General features: G+C 31.7%; 1 protein-coding gene across 3 annotated transcripts; it reads left to right on the top strand.

Moving 5' to 3' along the window:
* Positions 1–19: 19 nt before the first annotated feature.
* Positions 20–7,653, top strand: LOC139777466 (cytochrome P450 4C1-like). Of its 3 annotated transcripts, none has more exons than XM_071714895.1 (13): positions 20–655; positions 2,150–2,232; positions 2,555–2,664; positions 3,340–3,430; positions 4,029–4,214; positions 4,419–4,512; positions 4,943–5,045; positions 5,216–5,321; positions 5,509–5,615; positions 5,696–5,764; positions 6,382–6,550; positions 6,938–7,117; positions 7,188–7,653. In XM_071714895.1, the coding sequence occupies exons 3-13, from the start codon at positions 2,572–2,574 to the stop codon at positions 7,364–7,366; spliced, it is 1,377 nt and encodes a 458-aa protein (XP_071570996.1). In that variant the 5' UTR covers positions 20–655; positions 2,150–2,232; positions 2,555–2,571; the 3' UTR covers positions 7,367–7,653. The 3 variants fall into 3 exon arrangements, with proteins under 3 accessions (XP_071570996.1, XP_071570995.1, XP_071570997.1); XM_071714894.1 differs by having other exon boundaries at positions 2,007–2,232; XM_071714896.1 differs by lacking the exon at positions 2,555–2,664.
* Positions 7,654–18,104: the final 10,451 nt, after the last annotated feature.

Raw genomic sequence — 18,104 nt, 5'->3', positions numbered from 1 at the left:
GTTCGCGTGCTGGTGGGGATAAGATTTTTAGCACTCGGGTGGGAATCCGAACGTAGCCTTCCAGGTAAGATATTTCGTGGACCGAGGCATGTTGCTTTCTTTGTAGCCAGCTCTTAGACTAACAAGGTCTACGGTCGGTGAACAATTCGTGTCTCAGTGCGCGTATCTTTTATCACACCACTGTGCGCTCGCTCAGACCATCGCTTCCGTGCGAGCAGTGAACATTCGAGTGCGCGTTACTGGTGCATCTCGTGCACACACGTATCCGCTAATTGTGAGCGCTATAAGTGCGCCGTCAATCAGGCACTTCGAGTGCGCTCATATATCGCCGTGGCAGTTCGCGACCGGCGGACATTCCCGTGTCACGTGCTTCGCAATCGGCGAACCTACCGGCATCACGTGTACACCGCGTGTATGTACACAATACATGTGTCTATACCGTAAAGTGACTACCGCGCCCGTCTCATGTAAAGGCGCGTTCAATCGTAATCGTCACTCTTAAGACTGTTAATAAATCAGTGCTTAGCATTCCTGTTACCTAAAGACAGTGTCCATTATTACACCTTCACACGCCTGATCCCTGTCGGGGTCGAATTCGGCGCTTACGCTAATTGGCGCGACGACGCAACCGGAAACGCCAACAGTGCCACAAAAGGTGTTTAAACCTTTTATTTAAAATAATACTTTAACAAACGTTTCGGTCTGTTATCAGATTATCTTTAGTTTAATAAGTTAAGATAATACATAAAGATTAGTAAACAAAAGGATAAAAATAAAAACCGTAATGCATTGCATTAATCGCAGTGTCGTGTGATCGTCTTGACAATACCATGTAATATCGACACTTTAATTAATTTAAATTCTGATTTTTGTTTTAACGACTATATATTTGACCATAGCTTTAATGCTTACATTCACCTTCTCCGGACTCATTTAGTTCATACACCAATTTATGGGGTTTTCTGACTTCCCAATTTGGAAACATACCTTTAATACGACAGAGAACGTGAGCAATTATTAATTTTTGTATACCGCTGAGGATGGCTCGATGTGGAGCCGAAACGTACGGAACGTTTTTGTATTTTTTTTTAATTTAAAATAAATCAGGTTTTTGATATATTACGCACTGATAACCGCGTTGTTACTCTCAAGGCCAAATCACGATTGATTATTATTATTATCGAGAGTCCTAAATAATTTTATTTAATCGCATTAGTTCTTATCGCAATATAAAATTGGACTCGAACGAACATCCTATTTCTTCAAAGTATAAAAATCGAGAAATAAACTGAAATAAATAACGGATTCACAAATCACAACATGTTACATAAAGCATGGGTATTAGCGAACAACCAGCGAACGCGAACGTTCGGACATTCGCGTTTGTGTTCCTATAGGTTGTTTGTTCTTTTTTTTTTGTTGCACCAAACACCACAATTCGACCAGGTTCGGTGTTTGCTGCATGTAGCAATTAGAGATTTTTGATTATATCTATTGAATAATAACGACTAACGTTTGCGTTTGCAGCTTAACATGTCAATGCGAACTAATAACATTATCATAAGTGAAAATTTTACAACATGACTCTCCACATGTACACCATAACCATCTCATCACAATACTTACTCGTATGTACGTATTCAGAAAATATTTTTCTTACTCGTTTATTTCGGTGGCATAAATTGTTATTTGTGAATCCGTAATTCATTTCAGTTTACTCCTCGACTTTTATACATTGAAGAAATAAAATGTGCGTTCGACTCGAATTTTATACAGCGATAAGAACTAATGCGATTAATGCATTTATAATGATTTATATTATTATCTATTTGTTTACCGGTCTTTGTGTTATCTTAACTTATCACATTAAGGATGGTCTGATAACAGACCAAAACATTTGGTCTAAGCTAAAATATTATTTCAGTTAAAATTTACGGCACGAACACTCTGTTGTGGCTCTATGCCCTCCTTCTTATGTGTTGATTTCTAATCAATTGAGTTTTTAGATATTAAAAGAAGACATCAGAAGAAAACGAAACTTGCTTAAACTGGCTAAATTATTTTGTCAGTCAATAATGATCACTGTTATATTGCTATTACTTATACTTATTCTACTGATATCTAATTATTATGTGCATTATCATGGAAGAAAGGGCCGACTTATCAATCTTATACCAGGACCATCAGGTTATCCGATTATTGGAAATGCATTTCAATGTCTTGGTTCACGAGGTAAGTTATAATTTCACATACAATATTCCCGTAAATAAATATTCGCCTGTGTGCACACAAATTTTTAAATATTACATTTGCTAACATTTTTCTCTGAGATATAAGATTATCGATATTATTGCACGTTAATTACTTTTAAGAATTATTTAAGCTTATAAATATTTTAAGCAATAACATTCATTTTCTGATTATTGAAGTTATTTGAGGAACAACAGAATATCTATGTAAATTAAATATAACGATAAAGTCAATTATACATATTTCGATCAATATTTATAATATTTCCGTGAATACATAATAAACATATATATACATTTTTTAGAAGAACTATGGAAGTTAATGATTACCATAACTGACGAGTTTTATCCCATTGCAAAAGCATGGGGATTCTTTTTTCCCATAATATCCATCCGTCATCCGAATGATTTAGAGGTGAAATATGAAAGAAATTTTATTCTGTTTTTTTTTTTATTATAAATATATTAGCAATAAGATGTTTATTTTTTTTATAAGACTAGAACACTACAAGCGCACGCTGTGCGCGCGCCATTTAGCTTTTTTTATAACAAAACATCTACATTACAATAAAAAAATAACTACGTTTTGAACCTCTTTAAGGGGAATCCTGGTTTCGATTTTGTACACGTATGCTATATAATTCGTATATTAAACGAAAGTTTCCATGAAGTGACAGCTCTAGGTATACAAAAAGTTAGGTACACCAAGTAGTATCAAATATAATTTTTTCAATTGTTTTAAGTTTTTAGTCTTCAATTTATCACTCCACCCATCATTTCTGTACGTACTTTAAACGTGTTAATGGGATTTCAAATCAGTAAAGCCAATTCGAAGAAAATCAGACACCTATAAATATCGATAATTGTTGTCGCTCCAGAATCCCCTTAAAAGTGGATGTTTTTTATTTTGCAAAAATATGTTTATTCGTCAAAAGTCTGAAATAATTGAATATTTAAAATTAAAGATAATTATCTCTCTATTCATATCTCAGAAGATTGACTATTTAAAATACTTTTGAAATTAATTAATCAATTATCCAATGACGTCTGATTTAAATAACGTTTAACTTAATATCTCCTGTATTTTCAGACAATATTAAGCAGCACAAAACACATCGAAAAAAGTCTTCTTTATGATGTTTTATTTCCTTGGTTCGGTACTGGTCTTCTCACTAGTAGAGGTAACATCACGATATTAATGTAAATAATATAGATATACATGCTATATGTTTTATTAAATTTCGCTTTGGCTTTTTATGAAATTTTGTTTTAAGTTTCAATTTTGTTGATAACAGAATAAATCTATGTAATTAAATGTAAATAGCATACATCACGCAATAGAATTCAATCTTTAAAAAAATGTACTTTATTTCTTCCAATTAATTATCTTGAATTAGATCAATATTAATAGTAATTAGATTTAAATATGTTCACAATACCTTATATCAATCATATAAAAAATTATTGTATTATTAAATATAAAAAAATAAATTATTCATTTTATTAAATGATAAAATCAACATTAAATATAAATATTATAAAAAGAAGATAATACCTAAGCGTATTACAAAAAATTTCTTTCTTGCACGTTTTTTATTACACGATGCGTGTTGTCGCAAAAGTTTAAACGCATATCACAGAAAGAATACATCCATAATATTCAATAGTTATATTAAAAATTAATAAATTTTAAATTATAAATAAGAAAATATATGTCTCACTGCAATGTTTGTTTCACATCGATTCTCACAATTATGCAATATGTTATTTATGTTTCAGGTGCCAAGTGGCATTCACGACGAAAGATATTAACCCCTACATTTCATTTTAATATATTACAGCATTTTATTCAGATTTTGATCGAGGAAGGTGAAAACATGACCAAATCTTTGAAAAATGCAGGAAGCACAGTTGTGAAAGATTTAGTACCATTTTTTAGTGAACATACACTGAATGCAATATGTGGTATGATGTGTTCATAACTGTACATTTTAACTGTAAATTTTATTCCTAATTGATAAATAAAATTAGACCAAAATCAAATTTGTTAAATTGTAAGTATCAATATCACAACATAGATACTGATTCGTATATAATTTTGACAATCACAGATACTTTTGAAATATATATGATAATATTATCATGATACTTTTACAAATGCGTTTGCAGAAACTGCCATGGGCACTTCTTTATGGGGCCTTGGTGATTTCCAGCAGCAGTATCGAGAAGCGGTTCATCAAATGGGCGAATTTCTTGCTTATAGGTATAATAATTCATGTGCTATTAGATGTAATAAATAACTGTATATCCATATCTTGTCTTAATTAAAATATAAATTCGTATTGTATAATTATATGAAGAGGTAAGTATATAATAATACAATACTCAATGTAAAACATCACTTTTGTTAATTAGAAATTTATAAGTTACATATCTGTTAAATTGTCTATTTGAAAATAAACAGAAATAAATATAAGAATAAATAGTTAAAAGAAGGTATAATGTTTTAACTATATAAGATTTTGCATATCTCTGTAGCATAATTTTATAAGTGTTTAAATGTATTCTTTTTTTCATATAGTTACTGAAATAGTACAAATTGCAAGAGTATATAAAAAAATTAAAGAAATGTGTGTTTTCCAAATTTATTATGTTCTTAAAGTAACATGCCTAACATTTGATTAATTATTTAGACTATTTAGGCAATGGCTGCACAGCGATTGGATATTCTCGTTGACGTCTAAAGGTAGAGAGCAAAAGAAGATGCTGAAGATATTACATGGATTTACTAAACGAGTACGCAAAAATGCTACTTAATATTATATTTAGACAGTATCTATTTAGAATTATTACAACACAAAAAAATTACAACATGATTATTACGTAGAAAAATTAAAATTTATGAATGTTAACAACACATTACTAATGTATTTATTTAAAAAACCATTAATATTGTATTTACATAGATAATTGCTGAAAGAAAACTTTATCATGATCGTACTAATGGGCAATACTTGAAAAGCTTTGATAATGACACGTCGGCAAAGAGAGATGACGCAGAACCGGTAGGAAGTACGTAATGTAATCGGTAGCTATTCTTTAAATCTGGTTGGTTCAATATCATAAATTATATTTTACAACTTATAAATATTATACATATAGTTTAAATTCTTGACGTAGTCAAGTTTATGTAACAAAAACGTCACAGAAGAATTTGTCTGTTAATTTGATACAAACATGTTTACATATTTCGATTTAGTACAAAGAAAACGACTTGCAATGTTGGACCTTTTAATAGCAGCATCTCGCGATGGCCTCATGACTGATTCAGATATTCGAGAGGAAGTTGATACTTTTATGTTTGCGGTACATTTCTTTTTAACCATTTTTATTCATTATTTGATTTATCGGTATATGATACATTAGTGTATACGATTATATTATAGGGCCATGACACTACAGCGATGGGTCTGTGCTTTATTTTGGCACTATTAGCTGAGCATAACGACATTCAGGTATCCATCGTCAAGTATATATGAGCCGCCATTTTTAGGCAAAGAAATTAATTGTTAACAGAAGTTATCTATTAACTCTCCGTCTGTATACGTGAGTCTATGTCGTCCGAGCTAAAATAATATCTGCTCATCTGTAAAACTTACAAATCTACCAGAAGATATTAAATAAACGATGTTTATCAAAATGATTATAAAATCGTCAACTACAATGTTTCATGAATTTTTTCAGATTTTTAAAAATACTTTAAGTAGAGAAAAATAGCGTCGAACGTGATAGACCCACTCCGACGGTGCAAAAAAACGTATGCAGACGAAGGATTAAATATGAATCAATATCTAACGTTTTAAATGTTTTTTTAAGTGTGTGTATATGTACACAATTTGCTTTTTTGCATTAATAGATACACAGAAATTATGCGCGCACGCATGCGTATACGCATACGCTTAAGCGTACGCACATGTTTCAAATATTCTTTTATATCTTAAGTGTAATTTATATACACATATTTCAAATACGAATTGATTAAAACGTTTGTGAAATAAATATTCCTGAGATATATTTGTTTCTACGTAAAAACATCACAAGAGACGCCTTTTAATTAACAATAATGATACAGGATCGTGTCAGGAACGAAGTCGATACAGCCTTGCAAGAGAATGAACAGAAGTATACTATGAAATTATTGCAAGATCTACCATATTTGGACAGATGTATAAAGGAAGCATTGCGCTTATATCCCAGCGTGTATTTAATATCACGAATTGCTACGGAAGACGTAAAATTACGTATGCATCTAATCAATTTTTTTCTTGTATAAATTTTTAAATAATTGCGCAACATGTCATCAAATACGCGTAAAAGGCAACATTCCCGTATATTTCAAAGATTTAAAAATTTGTATATTTTTATTGATAAGTTTTTTTCTATAATATTTCAAAATTTTATATACAAAGCTTCATCTAATACAACATACAATATTTTCAGAAAATAATGTTAAGCAAGTAGTGCTTAGTAAAATTTGAATAATAATTACATTATATTTTTTATCTTGCAAATTATAAGCAACTATTAACTATTCCTACGTTGTATTATATGTATATTCAATTTTAAAACTTTAATACAGCTTAAATTATTTTTTTTAAGTTTTAATTGTTGTACGATATGCTTTTTAGAGTCATATTTGGTACCTGCTGGAACATTCTTGCATCTTAACATTTACGGAGTCCACAGAGATCCCAATTTTTGGTCAAATCCAGAAGTATTTGATCCTGACAGATTTTTGCCTGAAAAATTCCGAAATCGTCACCCTTATTCGTATTTACCATTCAGTGCTGGACCACGTAACTGCATTGGTAAGCTGTATTTTTTATATCGATGTATAATACCATGTTATATTAACATAGGATATGCACCAAATTATAGGTCAACGATTTGCTATGCTGGAAATGAAGGCGATGATAGCTCCTCTGATACACAATTTCTACTTGGAGCCCATTGATTATTTAAAAAATCTTCAGATGCAAGTCGATATAGTACTACGCCCTGTTCAACCACTTCGTGTAAAATTTATCCCTGTCTGTAAAACAAATGCAAGCCTTTGAAGCACAAATATCAATTTAATGAAAATCATAAAAGGCAAAGGAAAGCATTTATTTGCTTACAAAATGATTGTCAGCGTCGTAATAATAACACTTTGCTCACGTGTCATTATTGGTCACAAAATTAAAATATAAATGGAATGTATTAAATATATAAAATATATGTATCTATAGTGGTCAGCCGCGATGACTTTGTAACATATACAACCATAAGATTCAAATTAAAATAGCGCTTAGAATAATCAATAATTCAAGAGATAATTTTAACATGAATAAAACTTTTTATCACATTTCGATTTAATATCTATTAAAATATTTGTAAATTTTTCAAAAAAGATCTTCATAAGAAAGATGGATTAATTGGAATAATGATACCGATAATCCTTTTCAGAGCACTGATATATCAATCTTCTGTGATTTACAGAAAATATATTTTTTAAACTATCTACGTGTATCGAAGATTCTGTCGGAAAAAAAGATGCGTCTTATAGCAGGCACATATCAATTCGATGATCCGATAAATGATGAAATACGGTAAATACACGTATATGTAAATTCAGAATGTTTTATTCTTGCATAAAATAACGCTCACGTATCTCGTAGATTTGTTTGGCTGCGCTTGTGCATCAAAAGTCGATGGGTAGAGAAGGTTTCAGCCGCTGTGAATTTTGCCATTAAATTTTGTTCGCCAAATTTTACTTATCCTATATTTGACGATTTATACAAATGGTCGGATGTACGTAGCATAGTGATCGATGCATACGAACGAGAGGGTTGGAAAATGTTGGACGAAATCAAAAATAAATATGTTAATTTATTACTCACCGACCCTGATGCGCAACAGCGGAATTATATCTACCACGTAGCTACGTTGGTTCTGTAATAAACAAATATAAAATTCATATTAAAACAGTGTCCAAAAAACCTAACGTTTTAAAATATAATTCTTATATGAGCATTAAACGTTTTATTCATTATTCAATTAGATATTTATTTTAATAATTATACATTTTCCAAAAAACGATCTTTACAAGGATTAATTTTTATAAACTATTAAATTACTCCTTTTCTTCAAACTATTATTTCCAAATAATGGTAAAATAAAACGACTCGAGGATATATAAACAGAAAAAATTACTCTTATACAAAATAAAAAATATATACCGCAAGTTGTTCCGCTAGCACCCGATGCCTCGCCTAAGCCTTCTCCTCCTCTCAGGCTGTTCTTTCGGATTGTCAGCTCCCTCGATGCGACACTTTCCGCATTGTTATTTTCTGAAGCATATAAATAAATGATTTAATATTAACTAATTCTTATGCATCAAACTTCTTATTCATCATTCAATGAGACATTTATTTAAATAAGTATACATTTTCAAAAAAAAAAAATCTTTACAAAATAAATTCTTATAAAATTTTAAATTAATTTTTTTTTCTAATTATTATATCTAAATAATCAAAACAAAACGACTAATTTTACGCAAATAAGTAATAATGCTTACCGCAAAGTTACTCCACCAATATCTCTCCTAGGCTTTCTCATCCTCCTCTCGGGTTCTTCTTTTTGAATCATTTTTTTACATCACACAATAGAGGTAAATTGATCTGTAACATACGAAAATATTTAAATAAAAATAATGTCTAAAATATCTTAATCCTATAATTTGTGAACTATTATAATTTTTAATTATTTAGAAATAGGGGAGACCGGGGCTCGTTGGCACAAAAGGCAAGTTGACAATGCGTTCCGTTTATGTATTTATAGCGAAAGAAACAATGGAAAAATTATCACAAAATATCTTTTTTATGACATAGGTACTTTTGCCAAAGTTTTATTTAAATCAAACAAGTATTACAATAGAAAAAAGAAGTTTCAGTAAATTAAAATTGATAAAATTATATTTACGGTCTATTGTATAATGGTGCAAGAAAGGCTAAATGCTTGTGCAATGTTATCAATTGTAAATGAAATAGTCAAAAATTGTAATTTTGATTCCTTAATCAATAGTTGGATCAAACAAAGTTTTTGATTTATTATATATAGAAATATAAAATTCTGTTGTAGAGTTCTATTTATGAATTATAAATTTCTATCTGTTCTATTTACATTTTATAAAACTAGAACATCACAAGCGCGCGCTGCGCGCGCGCCATTTAGCTTTTTTACTATATATATATATATATATATATATATATACAAGTAGAAACTTGCACATTGCTTTTAAGTGTGCAAGTAGAAACTTGTACATTGCTTCCTCATAGTTTTTAATTGTGCAAGTAGAAACTTGCACATTGCTTCCTCATAGCTTTTAAGTGTGCAAGTAGAAACTTGCACATTGCTTCCCCTGTAGGCAAACATTGGGAAAAATGACATATAATATGTGAAACTATCAGCTTATACAGTCTTTTATGACTTAGCAATCAATGACTTATAAGTTACTTGTTTCACATATAATGTAAACATAGTTACATAATAACAGGACCGTCCCTGAGGTATGCGTAAACATTTTCCTCCTCCAACGAAAAAAAACCAGTATCTTAAAATTTGCGAAAGTTAGAACTTCGACCACCGTGTATATTAAATGCATTTATATTAAATGCACATATTATATAAACCAAAGCGTTAATATATAAATATATATTTTGAGAACCTCATCATTACCGATTTTTTGGGAAACCGGTTCCAAAATTTTTCTAATCAATCTTCGTCAAATTCAAAACAACCTTCCTTTAATGATATCTTGTATATATATAAGATTAGGGGAGACCGGGGCCTAACCGTCGCCGGGGTTGAACCGTCAAATCAAATATCTCGGAATCTGTATATTGTGCGAACTCGCTATTAACATTGTAAACGCTGCTTATGATACCCATGTGACCAACGGAGTTTCGGCAGGTTACCTGCCGTGTTATGATTTTTACGAGGGCAAACGTGTTTTCGGAAGGTGAAAGTTACATTTTCTGCGCGTGGAAATTTTGTAATATCTGCAATAATATTTGCTCTCCAAATCTCGAGGTACGCGATTATAAAGAGTAATGCATGCTGAACACGAATCCAGTGTAGTTTTTTCATTATCGTTGATGTCTAATATTTCGTGGGCGATCAAACCTGAAACTTGTGTTTGGGGTTAATCCGTCAGTAAGCAGTCCGGGTGCATTTCCAAGGCATTTCCGGGCATTTCCAGGCTCACTGCATATGGAATATGGATGAGACGGGAATTACAACCGTTTAGACACCGAATAGAGTCACCGGACGTCGAGGAGTGAAACAAGTCGGGCGAGTGACTTCTGCGGAAAGAGGAACCCTCGTAACTATTTTTTAATAATGTTTCGCATAAAAATTTTAAATAAATTTTTATATTTTTCTCTTAAAAAACAATTATTAAGATGTATCCTATCATTTTTCAGGATTAGATGTAGGTATATGTATTGAAAATGCAGTGTGACGGTTAAACCCCGGCATTTTTGAGATTTCAATTTTTCCACCGTTGTCGTTTTTGCTCTATACCGGTTAAACAAAGCGACGTAGATAAAAATTTCCTATATAAATTTTGTAGCTAAAGGTTCACTCTTTACAGTGGTATACCACATTTAACTAAAATTATTTATTTTCTTGTTAAAAATCGGCACCGAAAAAAAACTGACGGTTAGGCCCCGGTCTCCCCTACATGTATAACTTGTACACTTTTTAAGCAAAAATTAGTAACCCTTTCACCGATCATTGCCAAATTCCACACCAACCTACCTTTAATGATACTCTATCCATAAAAAAAAATTAAGTTCGATATCTCAAAATTTACGAAAATTAGAACAACCGTGGACATTTCTAAAAATAGCCAAAAATCGGTAATCCCTTCACCGATCCTTGCTAAATTCAACACCAACCTACCTTTAATGATACTCTATATAAAATGTACATCTTATACACTTTTTAAGCAGAAATCGGTAATCTCTTTACCGATCCTCGCCAAATTAAATAACAATCTTCCTTTAATGATACTCTATCTATAAAAAAAAATAAGCTCGATATCTCAAAATTTACGGAAATTAGAGCAACCACGGACATTTCTAAAAAATAGCCAGAAATCGGTAATCCCTTCACCGATCCTTGCTAAATTCAACACCAACCTACCTTTAACGATACTCTATCTATAAAAAAAAATTAAGCTTGATATCTTAAAATTTGCGTAAATTAGAGCAATTATGTAGATTTTTTTAAACAGAAATCAATAACCTCTTTATTATTAGCAATTTTTATTAATTCTATTATATTCTTCAATTTTTTCTACCCTTATTTCATATATAATTCTTTAAAATTTAGTTAATCAGTTCTTGAGTTATAAAAATTTCAGTAAACTTGGCTGTTGTTTTTAACATAAATCAGTAACCCCTTTATTATTAACAATTTTTATTAATTCTATTATATTCTTCAGTCTTTTCTACCTCTATTTCATATATAATTCTTTAAAATTTGTTTAATCAGTTCTTGAGTTATAGAAATTTCAGTAAACTTGGCTGTTTTTAACAGAAATCGGTAACCCCTTTATTATTAACAATTTTTATTAATTTTATTATATTCTTCAGTCTTTTTTACCCCTATTTCATATATAATTTTTTAAAATTTGGTTAATCAGTTCTTGAGTTATAGAAATTTCAGTAAACTTGGTTGTTTTTTTTTACAGAAATCGGTAACCCCTTTTATTATTAACAATTTTTATTACTTCTATTATATTCTTCAGTCTTTTCTACCCCTATTTCATATATAATTCGTTAAGATTTGGTTGATTAGTTCTGAAGTTATAGAAATTTCGGTAAATTTGGCACATACATATACATACACACATACACACTTACCGACATTTTTTTTAATGCAATATTTCGACGATTTAGAACACTCTGAACATATTGACATCAAAAATTCAAAAAACAATCTTTTCTTTGGTTTCTTCTACCCCTATTTTATATATAATTCTTTTTAATTTGGTTGATTAGAGCCAATTTTATACGCAATCAAAGATTCATATACGAATTTACGAAAACAAAGCTTCCTCTATGAGGAAGCAAAAGAGAAAACTCTGATTCAAGAGGTGGCAAGTAAATTTTCGAGCGTTTCAAAATATCGTATTAATGTTCTTCAGCTTGAGAAGTAAATCAAAGTGACGTATCATTAGTTAAAAGAAACGTTTCTGTTACTATACGACATATTATTTTAAGGAACAACAGTAATTTATTGTAATAAAATGACTGAAATCAAACGTACATAGGGATGGGGTATGTTGGCTCATATCAAGGCACGCTTAGCTTGACTTGTTATTGCCGCGCGCGTGAGACCTGTGTGAGTATGTGATTTGCTACCTACAATGCTGATAGAAGCTAGATATATATTTATATTATTATTTTTATGTTGAAGAAAGCTACATCTAAAATAGTTTACAATTGTTATTCTGCAACAGCATTTTGCTATTCGATTATTACAAAATAACTTTAAAAGATACAATCTTTATCAAAAAGTATATATCTGTTACCCATTTTGTGTTTCTATTACGTTTTCATTAATTTAACGTGGACTTTTGTCGCATAGCCAACTTACCCTACTATCGGGGCAAGTTGGCTACAATGCAGCATGTTCGTATTTCACTTATTACAAAGAAACTATACAGTATACAGGAGCGTTCCTGGCATGAAAATGTAGAGAAAGGTTCTCTCTATCATATTAGTACTGTTTAATCATGATAATTAGTTGTTTAAAAACTCAAATGCCGAAATTGTAAAAACAGTGCCAACGAGTCCCGGTCTCCCCTATTTTATCTATATATTAATAGAGTAATTTTTTATATTTATTTGTTAAGTCATAAATAATGTATTAAATATTTTAAAAAATCTTAAAATATAAGCTAAAATATTTTAAACAATGAATAAGTGGAATAAATAAGTTGAATACGACCGTATGAGATATACAATCAAATTACGGAGAGCCGTTAAAATATTTTATTTATTACACAATGTATTAACCATTCAATATACTATTACATTATACTGTGATCTGAAAACGATATACTACGCAAATGAATAATTATTTCCATCAGTAATAATAACAATTAATAAATAGATTATGAAATGCTCACCTTTATCTGTTACACCTGGACCGTCTCCTCGGCTTGTCCTCTTTTCTTCTTTCTCCGTTGCTATTTCTTTGTGGCACTCATATCTGATCTGTTTTCTAAAACAAACAACATATTGATTACAATTAAACGCAATTACAAGCAATCACTAGAATACAATGATCGCTCAGCTCTGCTATAACTTTTCTATGATACTCTCGAAATTAATCACACGTACTTAATCATATTGCGACAGCAGAGAAATAAGAGAAAAAATTATAGCACGTTTAACATCAGCGATATTTCACGAATAAAAATCAACGCAACGAAATGTATGTATGTAAGATAACAATAAATTAAAGGTTTCTCGCGCGATAGATCTTCGGCCGAATAAGACGAAACAGTGCCGAAGCAACTAGCCCTGAAAATGGATGGCGCTGAAGCGTCGAGCCTATACTCTGCCGTCAGCGGCAAGTGGGGCGGCCGCGCGGGGGGAGTCGTCTCTCCGCGCGCCGCCACGAAGCCCTGACGAGTAGGAGGGTCGCGGCGGTGTGCGCAGAAGGGTCTGGGCGCGAGCCTGCCTGGAGCATAATGATATTAATAAGATTTTTATTCAGTTTGTTATTATCTATACTGTTCATCAGCTGCGTTACCCTCTACTCTGATGCTAAGACTGAGTGTATATTTTTCTATATAAAGACAGAATAAAATTAATTATATAAATCAATACTATAAATATAATATTTATTGCATTTGTTATAGAAGTTATTATTTTACCCCATCAAGAATGGATAGATCCTTTGAAAGAGTTTACATAAAAAGCTCAGCGTTGGAAACCTCATATTATTCATAATTCTCCATTATTTGTTTAAATCTACGCAGCTTCCTTTTCAGTAAGATTGATAGTCTGAAGTAATAGGTGATGGCAAAAAATCTGAAATTATTGCACTATCATGCAGAAGCACTAAGAATTTAAATATATATTTTTATGCATATTAAAAGATATATTAGCAATCAGTCTAATTAGAAAAAAAGATGTACCAGATAATATAAAAGAAATTGTATATAAAAAAATGGTTTCTAATATGTATTCAGAGAATGTTGATTTATCATATTATTCTTTCAAACTTGCTTTCCTCCTTTTGAAAATTTACACCAAGAGAAACTTTTGTAACATATTACTTTATATTGATTTTTTTTTACATCTTTATTTCTTAAGGGAGGTTTCTACCTTGTTGGGTCAAAAAAATGCCTTTTTTTAACGAATTTTTTTTTAGAAAACTATTGAATATAGCAAGTTGAAATTATGTGTGCTGCTTAAGTAGCTTTTATTAAATAAGTACAAATTTTTTCAATGAGAAGAAGGGATGGGGGGGACACGATGACGGCGGCACGCTGGCGATGAGGCGTCCGGCTTGCGGAAGTACTGCTGCCGCAACAAGTGACATGAAACAAAAAAATGAAACATATTCTTACTCTATATAACACTGGGCATGGCATGAACCAGAATCAAGAAGAAAAAATAAAAAATGACAAAATGGCGAGACATTGAAATTTATTTTATTTTGAAAAAATCGACACCTAAATTTCAATGTCTCGCCATTTTGTCATTTTTTATTTTTTCAACTTGCTATATTCAATAGTTTTCTAAAAAAAAATTCGTTAAGAAAAGGCATTTTTTTGACCCAACAAGGTAGAAACCTCCCTTAAAAAGGAAACGAAAACCGTAGAAGAAAATTATTAAACTTATTTTTATCGTGTTGAGAATTCATTCAATTTAATTGCTACGTGTCTCAACTTCTCTTGTTCAAAACAAAAAACTAATTTATAGCTTTTGATTTTATATATAATTGTTAAATTTCAGTTTTGTCAGATGCGATTTGTGCGAGCTTATTTCGTGGAGCAAATATTTTGTTGCGTTTTCGAGAAAGTGTTTATCCGATCATTAGCGAAGCGACGCGATGCATTTATATTTGATCACGAGGGACTATGCGCAAATTTTCGCATTGTTTGCGGATTTTATAACTTTATTGACGAATATAAGATCTAATATCTTTCGCATAATTGATTTACGATTACTCGCGTTTTATTGAGGCTCAGATGTACACCCGTCTGTATCACGTCAATAAAAATCTGGCAGCAAAATGTGTATGAATTCATTCGTTTAGCAAAGGATGCGCGTTGACCTTAGAAGCGCACGTTGGAATTTCATCCGGAGAGAAAAAACTTTGTCGCGTTTTTTTAATCTTTCTGATTCTCAAAATAAATTCTTCGTGTATATTTTTTCGCGCTCATAATATTATTTGATTTTTGCAGATTAATTTTCTTTTCATGCATGAAATATATTTTGGCAACTATGCCGTCTATAGGAAGAAATCTGTCGGACTGTGCTAACTCGGACCACGTGCGTTTCTGACGTTTAGATATTAGTGAAATTCGGTTAGAAAACAAAAAAATGACCTGTCTCGTTTCTTGATAGAAATTCGAGATGCTAAATACTAATTTATTGGGTGCGTTCGGGAAGACACTATTAGTGCTATTTGCTTATTTTATCCTTGTTTTACACCTGATGAACGATAAAGATAGAATGATGCAATAGCGCTAATAGCGCGCTTCCCGAACGCAGCCATTGTGTTATAAATTCGACGTTTGCTTTTCGCGTGAGACTGGCATCGGCTTCCTATGTCGCTAAACGGGCCTTTTTCAGTTGGATACGTTTTTTTCATTATAATATACAGAGGAGAAGAAGCTAGGGATAGTGGGATAGGTAGACATACATTTTGTACGACAATATCGGGGGTCTATCGTTAGTACGATTATTTTTTCTCTGGGCCCGGAGCCTCGTCCACAATTAGATGACAATATCGCGGACACGGGACGTCTCCAGAATCGTGCTCCGATTACTTTGTACTAAGAATAATTCTGCATAAATTTCTTTTGTGCCTTTATATCATATGTATTTTTCAAGCAAAGTTCATTTGCAGAATTTACGCGATGGAAGATATATGTATACATATATAAACACATGTGTGTGTGTGTGTGTGTGTGTGTGTGTGTGTGTGTGTGTGTGTGTGTGTGTGTGTGTGTGTGTGTGTGTATACATCTTCCATCGCATAAATTCTGCAAATGCACTTTGCTTGAAAAATACATATGATATAAAGGCACAAAAGAAAAATTTATGCAGAATTATTCTTATTGTTAGTACAAAGTAATCGGAGCATGATCCTGGAGACGTCCCATGTCCGTGATATCGTCATCGTGGACGGGGCCTGGGGCCCACAGAAACAATAATAAAAATAATATATGTATGTGCGTATGCGTATGTATGTGCGATTGCGTATGCGTGTGCGTGTGTATGTATATCTATGTTCAATTGCATTACTGGTTTTATGTAATATTATTTACTTTCGACAGTAACAATAAAAAAAAATGTATTTCATTTATATATGTATTTTCGTTTATATTTCCCAACATTTTATCAACGAAATAATAAATAGAGAGTTTCTTGTCCTAAATAACATTACCGTTTTTCTTTCTTCAAATATACTCTAGAATCCTAACACCACACTTCCAAAAAATCCTGATTTTACCATACTAAGTTTACGCTACCCAGTGTACTAAGAGAGAGAGAGAGAGAGAGAGAGAGAGAGAGAGGGAGAGGGAGAGAACTCTCTCCCTTGCCTCTTTCTCCCGCGCTTTAGCGACTGGTCATCCATTTTACGCTGGCATCCGCATTGGTCGACTTTGTGGCTTTAACGACAGCCCCTAGTAGCAATTATTGAGTCACTGAAATGTGTCAATATCAACGACATCTCCGATCCATATTTTGAGAGTCGATCCGATTAATATGTATATAAATAAAGTCCGTTATGCTCAGTTTATTGACGTGCTCCGGTGTTTGGATGCTTCGGGCGTATCCATATGTGAGATCAAGAAAGAGCTAGGGCGATCGCATCTTTGACAGTCCACTCGTCAATTTTAATCACACTTGCTTGAATGAGACGGAATAACACATATATGCTTATATATGAAGGAGAGATGTCAGAAAATATGGATATGTACCATTTCAAGTTAATCTTTTTCTCTTTTTTTCCTCTCTTTTTTCTCTGTGTATACAGATACTTTATTATAGAATAAAACATTAGTATAAGCGTTAATAATATAATACTAAACGTAATTCTTTCTAATTATACAGAAACAATTAAAACAATTAAGTTTAAAATTATTTTATATTACAATGAACAATGGATAAATATTATCTCACTAATGCTATCTTATCACTAACTACAACGAGACTTTGTGTTACACTGCCAGTATGTTCAGCAGCTAATAATTACACTGCTGTTTGTTTTGCGAAACTTATAAGTCTGATATCGTTTAGTATTCCATATTACCCGACTCTATTCTGTATTTCTCTATTATTTTATCAAAATATCTATAAGTGAAGTATTTTTATTTTTTATACTTTTAGAGCTATTCTGAAGCGTTGAAAACAGCAACTTGTTACAAAGAAAGGTACGTAGCAGATCACAAAACTAACTGCTTTATTTCACTTTGTGTTCAATATGCACTAAGTGCCAGATAACTTCTTGCGTTTTGAACGTTTCGGTCTTCGTGGGAGTGTATTTTATATATGCACA

The sequence above is a fragment of the Temnothorax nylanderi genome, unplaced genomic scaffold, assembly GCF_030848795.1.
Source record: "Temnothorax nylanderi isolate EJ_2023f unplaced genomic scaffold, tnyl_v1.0 TNYL_tig0150_pilon, whole genome shotgun sequence".
Taxonomy (NCBI): domain Eukaryota; kingdom Metazoa; phylum Arthropoda; class Insecta; order Hymenoptera; family Formicidae; genus Temnothorax; species Temnothorax nylanderi.
The sequence above is the reverse complement of the archived record's forward strand: the minus strand, read 5'-3'. Positions and strand labels throughout refer to the sequence as shown.

Excerpts from the sequence above, each read along its gene's own strand:
- LOC139777466 (XM_071714894.1), top strand. The coding sequence starts at position 2,076 with ATGATCACTGTTATATTGCTATTACTTATACTTATTCTACTGATATCT. Across the intron at positions 3,431-4,028 it reads TGGTCTTCTCACTAGTAGAG|GTGCCAAGTGGCATTCACGA; the intron begins GTAACATCACGA and ends TTTATGTTTCAG. Across the intron at positions 5,322-5,508 it reads TGACGCAGAACCGGTAGGAA|TACAAAGAAAACGACTTGCA; the intron begins GTACGTAATGTA and ends ATTTCGATTTAG.